Source organism: Eulemur rufifrons, chromosome 7 (assembly GCF_041146395.1).
Source record: "Eulemur rufifrons isolate Redbay chromosome 7, OSU_ERuf_1, whole genome shotgun sequence".
In the NCBI taxonomy this organism is placed as follows: Eukaryota; Metazoa; Chordata; class Mammalia; order Primates; family Lemuridae; genus Eulemur; species Eulemur rufifrons.
In genome coordinates, this window is record NC_090989.1 from 276,918,512 (window position 1) to 276,932,818 (window position 14,307).

The window sequence follows — 14,307 nt, forward strand, 5'->3', positions numbered from 1 at the left end:
TACCCAGAGATTGAGCGGAACGTACTTATATATAAGTATTTTTGTTGACATACACAAAAAATCGTGTATAAATTTCACGCATTTTAAAATTAAGAAAATATTTGAATGATCTAAGCCAGCAGAAGCTTACTCTCATGAGGGCAAGAAAGACACATATTCACCGACTGATTGACAAGGAAATAGAAAATTAACAGGAGGGGAATAAGGAACCAACCTTCCCCACCCATCTAGTGTGTTTGGTTGACACCATGCTAGGGGACTTTCCAAATGTTTCATTTTGGTGTTTTACTACTGTATGTTTCATCGGCATCACTGCACACTGTAAATACTCAACTGAAAGAGTTGTGATGATCTTACGAAGCATAGTTTTTGGGCACTGGATCTAGGTTGTAACAATAAACATTACCTTAAGAGAACTGTAACACTTTGCTCAGAGTCAAATACAAAACGCTTTTGTTTACCAATCAAGCAACCGAGTGAAGGAATAAGTATTTTTTAATTTAAATTATGTTATATAAAATGCTAACTTCTTATGAGGATATACTACAGACTATGTATTAGGTAAAATTATTGTTTGACAAACTTCCTATAATCTTTTTATTAATTTACACTGAGGGAATATAGCACCTTTCATCCAAAGAACTGAAGGTGCTTTACAAACATCAGCATTTAAAAAACATTTACATTTAAAAATCTGGATTCTTGCTGTTAAATCTCTTAGACTCCAGATGAACAATTTTCTGGAAGCTGACAAAAAGCAATCCTATTTCTGACAATGAAAGAAGCTCAGAAAAGAATCCTGATTTGCTTTCACAATACAGGCATTTTCCAAAACCTGGTGTGGGGCTTACAAAGCAAAAATCTTATTACTCTTGTCTAAGATTACACACAAATCTTAATGCAATGAACAATATTTCAAAGCATATTTCAAAAGGAAAACCCAGGACTTAAGACATCAAAATCTTCCAACAGTTCTAGACATCCAGATGGAATAGGAGCTGATGCAGGTTGCATATGAGATGTACTCTCGATCCAGGCTTTTTAGGATCACACCCAAATGAGCACATTTAAAATATTGAAAATTTTCAGAGAAATGCATTAACCTATATATAAAAAGCTAGCCAGGAGTATATCAGCCAAATGAGGAAAGGGAGTAAATGGCAATTCAAAGTAGACAGTTCTCACTAGAGCCTAGGACACTTTATTAGAAACCAAGTAGATCATATGCAAATAAAAATAGTTCTTACCCCCAATAATACAACATAAGGGATTTTACATTCAACCTAGACACAGGGAGTTAACAAATTCTCCTGCCTACAAATCTATGACTTGTAAGTATCTTCCACCACATGATTACTCTATATAGTACATAGCCCTTATTTATTAGAGGGATCCAAAAATTCCTTTTCAGCTCACAAAGTCCAATACATTCACTCTTTCTTCCCTTTACACATCTAATAGTAAAAACTATTTTTTTCCATGCAAAAAGCCATTATTCAGTTGAAGAGAAATCAGGCAAAACAGAGATGGCAGTTAAGGAATGGACAGAATATTATTGGCACATGTCCAATTAGTGACGAACAAATGCAGTACACCATGACTTAAAAATAAAAGTCACATTTATAGGGATAACGAAAACAACTGTATCAACCTAAGCTAAGGAGTGTCAAACAGGAAGGGAGGGCTGAGGATTACTGGTTTTATTGGTACAACTTAAAAGCAGTGCAAACCAAGCACTTAAATACAATTTATGGTAACAGAAAAAAACAACAACAACAACAAAAAACTGCAGAGACCTGTTCAAAGACCACACCAAGTTGTCTGCATCATTAATTTCCAGTGTTTTACAATTAGTAAAATACATAGCTACATATCCCTGTAAGATAAAAAATACCTTTCCACCTGAATTACACTGGGGTCAGGACAGTAACACAAAGCTACTGACCCAATATTAGTTCAAGTGTGTGCAGCAAATGTCTTAGCCACTTCTTTCATACAGCTATACAATTAAAAACTATACAAGGAGCTGGGTGGTTGGGGAAAAAAAAAATCAAATCAAAACAGTATTGTGCTCATTCAATAAATGAAAACCCTGATGAAAAATTATGTGCCAAGAAGCTTAAACTATAAAGATTTTTATTGCATTTTTAGGTAACCTGGAAGTTCTTATCCTCAAGGGGAAAAGTTGGTTTTCAAAACTACCTGAACAGATGCTAAAGTGCTTTATTAACTGGCTGGTTTCACAAGGATTTCCTGGAATGACAAAAATTAATTATAGTAAAGGGATACCAACTATATCACAAAACAGTACATTCCAACATCATTTATGACCACAGTCATAAGAGATACTGGAACTCTTGTCCTTATTAAATGGACAGTTGCATATCAAGAACTGATCATCACAACCCTTTGGATATTCAAATTACTTACACAAAGCCAAAATATGGTATCACAGACCTTTACAAAAAAGGACAATTTGTTTCTTTTTCTACACTTTAAATAATCTGCTTCAGATTACAATTCACAAATACAAGAGTCCTGACTTTTCAACCTTTCCAGTTGCAGTTAAAAATGAACACTTTGTAAAAGGTGAGTGTTACAGCAGGAGAAGAATGATTCCTATGGAAAAGTACATAGATTTTACTCAATGATACTCATGATAGATTGTAAACTGGATTGACCACATTCTACTCAACTGGTATCAAATGAACACATCAGCATTACAAGTATTAAATTTTTCTTTTACTATAGAGGATATAAACCAAAATATTAATATGGCAGTTATGTTCTTTAGGCACAGTTTAGTGATTTTTTAAAAAATAAATATTATTGAATTTCAATTGAAGTTTTAAACTCAATAATCAAAGGGTCAAGAACTGATTAAGAGAAAAGAAAAAAGCGAATAACTTTAAGCTAACAACGTAAGCTGTTTAAAATTTCTAACACTTAACCTATCTGGGTTTTATTTAAGATTATCTTATTAAAAAATACAAGGAATCTGAAAAAAGATCAATACAATTATCATAATGTACAAAGTCATAAGCTGTAGCAGTTTTTAACTAAAATTTAAAAACACAACAAGGAGGGCAGCCCTTTAGACCAATTTATTTTATATCCATTTAAAATATCATCCAACAAAGGACAATGAAGTTTACATCTGGGACAGGTATACATAACTCGAGGCATTTATAGTCCATCATGCCCACTGAATAACAACTTTGCTGCTGAAATTTCTTAAAACTTACCAAACTAAAACAAAAGGCTGAATGATACAAAAGGAGGAGTACTTCGGTGTATTCTGTCAATTGGCTTTTTAAAAAAAGGAAACACATTCTGTTTCCCCAGATCAGTAAATAAGCAAGAGCTACATGCAGCAGTGTTGAGTATTAAGACATTTCTCAAGTCTTCTCAAATGAGTCCAAGGTGGGGATGGGATGGGGGAGAAAATTGATAGAAAAACATTGCTATAGACACCATAACAAACAATAAATTTAGATAATTTAAAATTAAAAAAAGAAGGCAAGAGGCAGCATTTCAGCAGCAAAGTGCTCAATAAAAAGTATATTGTAGAGGGTAATACAAGAAAGTTGGGGTAAGAAGAGGACAGAAAAATGGGTCAGCAGGATGGGCGAAGGCCTCAAAGGAAATACGGCGTTGTCGTTCTGGGAGGAATAACACGTTCTGAATCTGGAACTGCCCGGAATAACTTTGGTTCTCTTGTATTTACATCTTTGAAGACCATGATCGAAGCAATATTTCCACAACGATAGCAATAATTAGGAGCAGACCATACTGTCACCAGCTTCTCATCAAACATAAATTTATAGCCTTCATGCACTAGTTGATGTGCTCTGCAGATGAGTTTTAAATTGTTGATATGAACAAACTGCAATATAGAAAGGCTTTGTAAGTATTCAGTACATTTAAAAAAATCAGCCTGCATATATAAGAAAATAATCATTTAAAGTATATCCTGTTAGTACTAAAGTTCTCGTGATTATCGAACCCACTCTATAATTATCCACAATAATTTTAATAAGTTTAGGCAAATGGAGCCACTTTGGCCTGAGTCAATTGTAGAGGTGTAGAAATCATACAGCCACATCATTAGTTAGAAATTTCTGAAAGAAAGTGTTCTATAGGTACTATCAGATATGAAACAAAGTTTTGTTTTTTATGGTTTAATAATAAAGATATTGCTACCAATATCTATCATTTACTGAGGATTTAGTATGTGCAGTTCTTGCAATAATTCTGAAAGAGATTTATTATCCTTCTTTTGCAACTTAAGGAAACAAAGGCTCAGCCTGGATAAGTAACCTACCTAAGTTGCACAGATGGGATCAGAACCTGGTTCTCTGACTCCATTATGCCAGAGCACCTCCCAATATAAGGTTATCTGTATGTGTGTGTGTGCTTAACTGAAAATAGTTGAACTTCCAAAAAATTGCCTATCTTGCTCTTGCTATCTTGTTACTTAACTATAGCATTTTAAAGGAAAGGAACAAATCTTTTATACATATTACCAAGTAGATGCTGGGGTAGGTGCCTGTACTATGTGATCTCATTTAACCATTAAGGAAAGATACATATGAACAACTAAACTAGAAATCTGATATCCATAGCCACAATAGTTTGAGTAAACTAGACTACAAGTTTGTTATCTAGGACCACCATAGTTCTTTATGCAGCCCATTAGCAACCAACAAACTACTTTTCCAAAAATGTTACCTTTACCTCATTTGTGACCTTCGCTCCAAAAAGCCAACCTGCTCCTCGGGGACTTATAGCCCAAGTATCCACATCTTCAGGATCTGACCAAACCAGGTCACAAAATGCTCCTTTATGAGGAATTTCCTGATTCCGTTCAATGGTTCGAATCTGATCCAGTGTTTTAATATCAGGAGATAAACCACCATGAACACATAAAATCTGCTCATCTATTAACTAGAAAAAAAGGATAATAAAGAACATATAACTCTGTCATATCTACATTCATCAATGAATGCTAAAGATATCAATATATTTGACATGACAATTAGAGACGTGTTATTGGCAAGAAAATATTTGAGGTTTTAAAAATCTAAACTTACAGCTGCTACTGTGAGCATGTCAAAAACTTTGGTACAGTATCTCCAGGCATTAGCATTTCCATATTTGGTTTGGCACTCATCTATGAAACAAATAGAAGAGTTCTCATTAATTAAGTTCTGAATCTGCTAATCAAAATAAACAATATACTCAATACTATAGCAGCCTTCAACAGAAATTTAGCTTAAACTAGGATGGCAAGTTATGACACGTATTTAGTCCTGGGAGGAACAAAAAGAAAACTAGTATTTAACTATATATAGTCCTGCATCAATTAAAATATCATTGTTGTACGAACATAATAGAGTGTACTTACACAAAGACAGATGGTACAGCCTACTATACACCTAAGCTATATGGTATAGGCTATTGCTCCTAGGCTACAAACCGATACAGCACAGTACTATACTCAATAGTGTAAGGGAATAGCAATACAATGGTAAGTATTCGTACAATGGGAATTTTTAAGCTCTGTTATAACATTATGGGACCACCATTGTATATGTAGTCCATTATTGACCAAAACATTATGTGGTGCATAACTGTGTATTCTAAGGATGTGGTCCTGCTTTCATTCCAGGAATGGCCCTAAGCAGCAGCTGGAAGTACTGGCCAAAATGCTGTATCAGGTAAGAGCTAAATATAAATTACTATTTCTATTACTGCAAATGCTACTGGCAGTTATGTTAATACTAGGCAATTAAACAGATTAATTTATTTAATGTGACTACCATATTCCAGCAGAATAATCAAATTAAACAAATTAGAGGACCCTTAATTATAAGATGAATAATTCCTATCTCAACATTTCTCAGGTCAAAGTTGTCTCTTCTGAGATTTTCTGCAAATTGTGCAACTAAATAAATACTTGAGCTTGACAGGCACAACTGTAGTCATCACTGAGGACAAACTGCCAATCAGGTTCTTACATATTCCTACTTGAACACTGTGCTGTCTATACAGTTAACAGGGTATATACATCTCGTTTTTCAATTAACACCATGGAAGTCCTGCCCTTTGGCTTCTTCCTTAATTTTGAAAAAAAAAAAAAAAATCATACCACTCTTGCCTTAAGTGCAGCTGAAAATGACATAAGAAAGAAAATTGAGGGTTAATGGTCAATCCTCATGATTTTCTAAATTATATCTCTATGTGAAGCAAGATCCTTATGTAAGCTTGCCATGAGAAAGCTCTAATATTGAGCTCAGCATGCAGGCAGGAATCTTGTATTTTTAATCTTCACATAGGCAATGCACTTGGTTTGATAATAACTGCCCAATATATGTTTATCAGTGTGAACTGAAGGCCCAATATAATTGACAGCCACATATGGACATTTTTATTACTTTAAAATCAATGTTAAGTCCTATGATAACTGAAATTATCTCCTTCCTAGGGAGCTGTTGGGGTTCCTTTTATTAAACAAAACCGTAACACCCACTAGATGAACACAGCTTTGGGAACAAGAAAATTCAATACTAGATTCTGTGCTGTTATAATTTTCCTCAGTCAAGGCATATTGATCAAAATGTCCCCTGTCCTCTCCCTTTTTTACCATTCTGACCTACACTGATAAATGTTGGGCACATTTGGGGGTATAATTATATATATAAAACATTAGTCTTATATATAACATTATATTTTACATATTATATATGTAACATTAGTCAATATGTCTATACATTATATATATAACATTAGTCTTGGTATTGCTTTTACTGAGCTAACACCACAGTATGTCATCCAAAGTGTTGATTATTTTGCAAAAGAATCAAAAACATTTATTTCAAATGACATCTTGTGAATGAAAATCAGAAGTAACTTGTAGAAAGGACACAAATATTAATCTTCTAACTTTATAATTACTGATAAGAAATATATAGATTATCAATATTTCTCTATTTAATGATTGATAATGGCAAACATACTGAAGAGTAAGAGGGTTCAGCCTATATTTACAATGATAGAAGATGATGCAAAATATAAAATATAAAACGGAAGAGTTCTGAAATTAATATTCCCAAACCTCTCAATATCTCCCTTAATTGTGCTCAAAGAAAATTCAAATTCACAATCTCAACAGTTCTATTGTCTATCTCTGTCAAAGAACTTCCTAATAAGCTTATTTTTTTTAACTTTCAATCAAATAAAACTTTTATGGAAACAGCTATTTTTGCTTTTTATGAGTGAGTTTTGCTTCTGACCCCTGAGGTCCTAGCATTCTCTCCAGTGAGTACACAGAGATACATGTAAAAGGATGTGTATAACAGCAGCTTACGAACGATACCAATGTCCAATGATAAAGGGACTGGTTAAATCAATTATGGTTCATCCAAATGGTATGATATGATGCAGCCATAAAAATAACATTAATGAAGTGAAAATGCTTCATTTTCACAACATAGCCTTAAGTAAAAAAAAAAAAAAAAGTTATGATCCCATTTTAGTGTGTACATTTGAGTTTGTGCATATATAAACACATATACACATGTACACAAAATAGATTAGAATGGGCTCTCTTTACTCTGCAAAACATTGTCCTTCAGCAGATTCTAGAGTCCCACCCCAAAAGATTTTGATTAGCAGGTCTGCAGTGGGCCCACTAATCAACAATTTTTTTTTGTTTCTTTTGAGAGAGTCTCACTCTGCCGCCAGGCTAGAGTGCAGTGGTATCATCACAGAACACTGCAACCTCAAATTTCTGGGCTCAAGGGATACTCCCACCTCAGCCTCCCAAGTAGCAGGGCCTACAAGGCGTGTATCACCATGCCTGGCTAATTTTTTTATTTTTTTGTAGAGACAGGGTCTCACTCTTACTCAGGCTGGTCTTGAACTACTGGCCTCAAGCAATCCTCTTGCCTCAGCCTCTCAGAGTGCTAGGATTACAGGCATGAGCCACCGCATCCAGCCACCAATTGATATTTTTAACAAGCACCCAGGTGATTCTAATGAGGTAAACTGAGGACTACACCTTGAGGCTCAGATCTAGAAAGATGTACACCAAAAAGTTAACAGCGGTCTTCTCTCCAGGTTTATATTTTCAATTGATTGTGAGGAGTTAAAGAGTGAGAAAGTAGAGGAAAAAATATACATAAAGCACATGTATGAGTTGTGTGGCTTTTTTTCCAGAGAAGAAGGTAAAATAATATTCAGAATCAGAGAAATAGAATGTCTTACCATAAAATCCATACACCTGTGTTATCTGTCTACTCTCATGATTTCCTCGTAAAAGTGTAATACGATCAGGCCATTTAGCCTTTAATGCAAGAAGGTAAGTGAAGGTCTCCAAACTATAGTAACCTCTGTCTACAAAATCACCCTGTGAAGTAAAAGTTCACAGTTATAAACAACACAATAGCCACAATATTCTTTTAAAATTTTATCAAACTGCAAAAACTCAGAGACAGTGCAAAATAACTTTAATGAAGAATTACACATTGAATTATCTGGAGATTGGATTTTAACAACAACAAAAAAATAAACTGTTTCTACTAAACTGACTTATGATTCAGGAAATATCTACAAGAATCTGCTCTGCAATTCTCTCAAGGATTTTCCCTGTAAAACCATTTTTTCAATCTTCTATTACTTATATTAGTAGATGTTAGTAAAAGGTCATGTGTGAATCAAATTTTTAAAATTAATTTAAAATATTTTTTAATTCCTTTTTTTTTTAAGAGACAGGGTCTTGCTATGTCCAAGCTGGCCTTGAACTCCTGGCCTCAAGTGAGCCTCTGGCCTCAGCTTCCTGCATAGCTGCGACTACAGACACAGGCTACTTACTACACCTGGCTAAAATAATTTTAAATTTTAAAAAACATTTTAATACTACAAGAAGAGTTGCCTACTTGAAGAAAACAGTTTTTGTGTAAAAGCAAATACCATAATTATAACAGCATTCTAGGTTTAGTTTTGCATTTAACAACTGCATATGATGATGTACTATTTACACTTCCCATTAGTGTCTGACTGGGCCAACATTACACCAATGGGAAAATAGCTAAAAGAATAGCAAAGCGACCCAGAAGCTTTCAGAAGGAAGGATAATAATAAAAAGGGTTCAGAAAAGGTTCAATAGTAATGGTACATTCCAAAAGAAAAGTAAGAAGATCTCTACCTTAACAGGAAATGTGTATCTTTATCCCTTCATAGGTTAGTAAGAGACAGAAATGAATGCTCAAGAAGTTTCATAACATAACAATTAATTGAAAATTTATGCCTTAAACCAGTGGTTCTGGGCTATTTTTCTACCCAACCATTACTGATAGCTACAATGCAGTCCTATCTGTATAGTTTACTAAAGCTGGTTAACTAGGGGATATAGCAAAATGTAGAAAAGTACAGAATCACGTTTTCATATATTTAAATAATTGTCACATGGCAATGAATTATTATGCAATTTACATTTAATAAGTCATATCCTTTCATTTTTAAATAAGCATTTGCTATAACTGGTGTTTACATACCATAAATATGTAGTTTGTGTCAGGAACCTGACCTCCAGTTCTGAATAGTTCACAAAGATCATAAAACTATAAAAGAAAGGCAATATATGTTGATTACAAATTCCTGTCAAGGAGTAAAATAATAAAACTAAGAAATGTGTAAAGAAGCAGTTAATTAGGAGGACTCCAGATATTTACCTTTATAAGCAGAAATAAAGTATAAGCAAAACTGCCATGCACATAGTTTCCAAGCCTACAAAAAGTACTAAATAAAGCTCACAGTTATCATGTCATTCCTAGATCACTAATGTTACAGGCCTCCCTCTTTCATTTTATTTCATACATCTCTCCATCTATCTCTTGAGAATTTTGAAATTATTTATGTTATCTAACTTCTCAGTAGGGTCACCTAACATCCCCACCCATATTTAGCATGTATTTTAATGAGACAAAAGACAAGGATACAAGTAGGTAAGAAATTTTTTTCAAAAAATGAACTTACATGACACTTCGCAGTGTCATGCAGAACAGGCTCCAGTTATGGAGTGTCTTCTCAATAATCATTAAAAAAAGAATTGTATTTTTTTTTCTTTGAGACAGGGTCTTGCTCTGTCATGGGCTAGAGTGCAGTGGTGTCATCATAGCTCACAGCAACCTCAAAGTCCTGGGCTCAAGCGATCCTCCTGCCTCAGCCTCCTGAATAGCTGGGACTACAGGTACACACTTCCATGCCCAGATAATTTTTTCTACTTTTTGTAGGGAGGGGGGTCTCACTCTTGCTCAGGCTGGTTTCGAACTCCTGATTTCAAGCAATCCTCCCACCTCGGCCTCCCAGAGTGCTAGGATTACAGGCGTGAGCCATTGCACCTAGCCAAAGAATTGTATATGTCATCATAATCTATTTGATTGAAATGTGCTATTTGACAAATTGTGCATTTGATAAAATTCTGTCAACTACATTATCCTAGCCCTAATTTCTAATAAAACTTTAGTTTTTATGAAAAAAGGATTTTGGATTAAGGGAATTGACATAATACGCTGTACCAACTACAAGTAATAATTTCTAACACATTTACCTGTTACACTTGAAAATAAAATTATCTTTTTTTTTTTTAGAGAGACAGGGTCTTGGTCTGTTGCCCATACTATAACACAGTAGTGTGATCATAGCTCACTGCAGCCTCAAACTCCTGGGCTCAAGTGATCCTCCCACCTCAGCCTCCTCACTCCTGAGTAGCTGGGACTACAGGCACAAGCTACCACTTAGCTTACTTTTTAAATTTTTTGTAGAGATAGGGGTCTTGCCACAGTGCCCAGGCTGTTCTCTAATTCCTAGACTCAAGCAATTCTCCTACCTTGGCCTCCCAAAGTGTAAAATTACCATTTAAACTCTAACACTTAAAGAGTACAGGAATCTTAATCACAGTGAACAAAACCGAAATTTAAATGTTAACTACTGAAAGAAATAAAGTAATATTTTTATAATGTTTCATAAGTCTAGAAAATCATTACTTCTCATACCAAAAAAACTTTAGGAAGCTTAAAATAAAATGTGTCTATCGTCTTAAAATCAGCAAGCAAATAAATAAAACTGTTCGATTTCATTTGAGTGGTATATTATTTGTTCAAAATATTTGCTGCCCCTTTGTATTGTGTGGAGTCGCTCTCTCTGAAATAAAATATACTTCCTACCCCACCGATGTATATATAGGGGGTGTCTGTGTATCATTTATCATTTATATATAAACAGTACAGCAGTAAAAAAGAAATATATGCATATATATCTTCCCATAACATATAGCTATAATCTTTTAAGAAAGCAATCTGTCAAAACATTTCAAAACCTATTAAAATGTTTATAAACTTTGGCCTAGTAATTCTACTTCCGTGACCATATCCTAAAGGAGAAAAATATCAAAATACTATGTAAACATTAAAAAATAACACTATTTATAATTTTAAAAAAACCTTCATAATCAACATAAATGAATATCTTAAATTATGATCTACCAACTCAAGGACCTTAGGTCATCATGAATAATGATTATGATGAAAACTATACAGCAAAATGGAAAAAATGATTAGCGGAAAAAACAGAACATAAACTATACCCATAACACAATGACAAAATCCTACTATGTAGCGGCCAGGCGCGGTGGCTCACGCCTGTAATCCTAGCACTCTGGGAGGCCGAGGTGGGCAGATTGTTCGAGCTCAGGAGTTCGAGACCAGCCTGAGCAAGAGCGAGACCCCATCTCTACTAAAAATAGAAAGAAATTATATAGACAGCTAAATATATATATAGAAAAAATTAGCCGGGCATGGTGGCACATGTCTGTAGTCCCAGCTACACGGGAGGCTGAGGCAGTAGGATTGCTTGAGCCCAGGAGTTTGAGGTTGCTGTGAGCTAGGCTGACGCCACAGCACTCACTCTAGCCTGGGCAACAGAGTGAGACTCTGTCTCAAAAAAAAAAAAAAAAAAAAAAAATCCTACTATGTAAAATAATGAATATGTATACACATAAAGTCAGGAAGGGAACATTAAAAGTTTAATAAGTCAGCTGCTTTTGTAAAAGTATGGCAGAAGGAGTATCCTTAAACTTTTCTATTGATGTTTATAGAAATCTATTAGTGAACAAAAGCTTTGTAAGTTTCTATTTACCACATAAATATACAGATAGATAATTAAATATTCCGCTTCAGTGACCCATAGTTCCTATTCCATATTAGAAGTTTTATCCAAAATTCATTAACATAATAAACATTTACCAAGAACCTTGGCAAATAATTACCATGATCCTACATTGCTGGAAGCCTACTTCATCATTTCATAAATAATATCTACCATCCACTGTATGTTTTTCATATCTCAGACACTCTGTAAATGTTCTCATTTTAAACCAAAAACAATCCTGAGAAGTGGATTTTTATTACATCATCAGAGGCACGGAAACAGCCAGCCTAATCAGTAGTTCACTAACTTTTTGGTTTCAGAACTCATTTGTGGTCTTAAAAATTAGAGGTCCCCAAAAAGCTTTTGTTTATGTAGGTTATACAAATCAGTACTTACCACATTAGAAATTAAAACTGAGAATTTTTTAAATATTAATTGTTAAAAATCAATAACATACTCGTTAAATAGTAACAAACATTTTAATGACAAATTAACTGTTTTCCAAAACAACAAAAAAAAATTTGCGAGAAGAGAATTGACATTGTTTTAAATTTTTGCAAATCTCTTTTATGTCCAGCTAAATAGAACATGGCTAGAGTCTCATAATCTGCCTCTGTATTCAATTTGTTGGGATATACTGAGTAAAGTATATGAAGAAAATCAAGCTTCACACAGACATGTAGTTATAAAAAGGATTTTTTATAACATTTTCAGATAATTGTACATATTCTTCTTTTAATACTATACCAAAACTTGACAAGTGGCAGTTTAAGAAACTTAAAGGTTAATTGTAATATGAAATCTGAAACCATTATCAGTGATCTTTTCATACCCCATTAGATTGGTATATCTTATTGAGTAGTACTTTAAAAAAGTGTCATTTCATTATCATCATCAAAAAACCATATTGGTTAATATCACCACTCATCTCATCTCAGAAGCCTTTTTTTTTTTCTTTTTTTTAAGAGACAGGTCTCCCTCTGTTGCCCAGGTAGAAGTGCAGTGGCACAATCATAGCTCACTACAACCTTGAACTCCTGGGTTCAAGCAATCTTCCCACCTTAGCCCCCTGAGGAGCTGGGACGACAGGCACACTCTACTAAGTCCGGCTAATTTTTTTTGTTTTTTTGTAGAGATGGGTTTCCCTATGTTGCTCAGGTTGGTCTTGAACTCCTGGTCACAAGCAACCCTCCTGCCTCAACCTCCCAAAGTGCTGGGATTATAGGCATGAGGCACCACACACCCAGCCACATGTCAGAAAAGGTCTTAAGGTATCAGAAACTATTAGTCCCATGGTGGTGGACTCAAATTTTCCAAAATTCCAATTTTTCATTAATAAACTCAAATTTTGGCAACAAATACTGTGAATTGTTTTCCTTTAAGTGACTGGCTCACCTCCCTTTGCAAAAATGGTTGCCAAATACCCAACTCTAATAACCATAGGTTGTCATTCATTCCCTCCAGTAAAAATAGTGTTCCACAGAAAAGCATCTACTGCAGCTCATGACTCAAAGAATTTCACAAGTACTTTTCCTTGAGTAAACTTTCTTCAGTACACATCAGCAGATACGCTTTATGCATACTTCCCATTTCAACACACAGACTTTTTGAACAAGGTATATAGGGTTGAGAGTTAAGAAAATTAATATTTGCTGATTCTTCAAGGACATTCTTAAATGAAACTGGCATCTTACTTTACTGTGCACATAAGTTGGTGAAAAATACAGTGACAATCAGCACAGTCTGGTGCCACTCTCTTGATTCACACGGAGGCACCAGCAGTGTTACCTTCCATTGCTTTTGTACCAACCTTCGGGACCCAAGGGTCTGTAGGCCACATTTGTGAGCTAGCTGAAGTGGCTTCTTAAATAGCTATATATAGCCAAGACAGGATTTAAATCAAGCTATATCTGACACTGCAAGCTATAACTCCCCACTAGATTACCTTGCTTCAATGCTTCTCAGCACTACATGCTCGCCAACATGTTTATTGACACTCATAACCCAATCCTGCAATTCTAGAACTGGCCCAAGGGGAAGATAAGTCCCAAAGGGTACAGATTTAATCAGTCAGCAGATGTTTAGAAGCTCAAGTTC

At 34.6% G+C, this 14,307-nt stretch overlaps 1 protein-coding gene across 2 annotated transcripts in view; it reads right to left on the reverse strand.

The window, feature by feature from the left end:
- Nucleotides 1–477: 477 nt before the first annotated feature.
- PPP6C (protein phosphatase 6 catalytic subunit) overlaps nucleotides 478–14,307 on the reverse strand; it is a 30,268-nt gene continuing 16,438 nt past the window's right edge. Inside the window, exons 3-7 of one of the 2 annotated variants that reach the window (XM_069474664.1) lie at nucleotides 9,558–9,623; nucleotides 8,269–8,410; nucleotides 5,094–5,173; nucleotides 4,738–4,947; nucleotides 478–3,886 (exon numbers count right to left, since the gene is read on the reverse strand). In XM_069474664.1, coding sequence (XP_069330765.1) covers nucleotides 3,638–3,886; nucleotides 4,738–4,947; nucleotides 5,094–5,173; nucleotides 8,269–8,410; nucleotides 9,558–9,623 — 747 coding nt within the window. In that variant the 3' untranslated portion in view covers nucleotides 478–3,637. The remainder of the gene's footprint in view (nucleotides 3,887–4,737; nucleotides 4,948–5,093; nucleotides 5,174–8,268; nucleotides 8,411–9,557; nucleotides 9,624–14,307) is intronic. The other variant, XM_069474665.1, reaches the window with a different exon arrangement.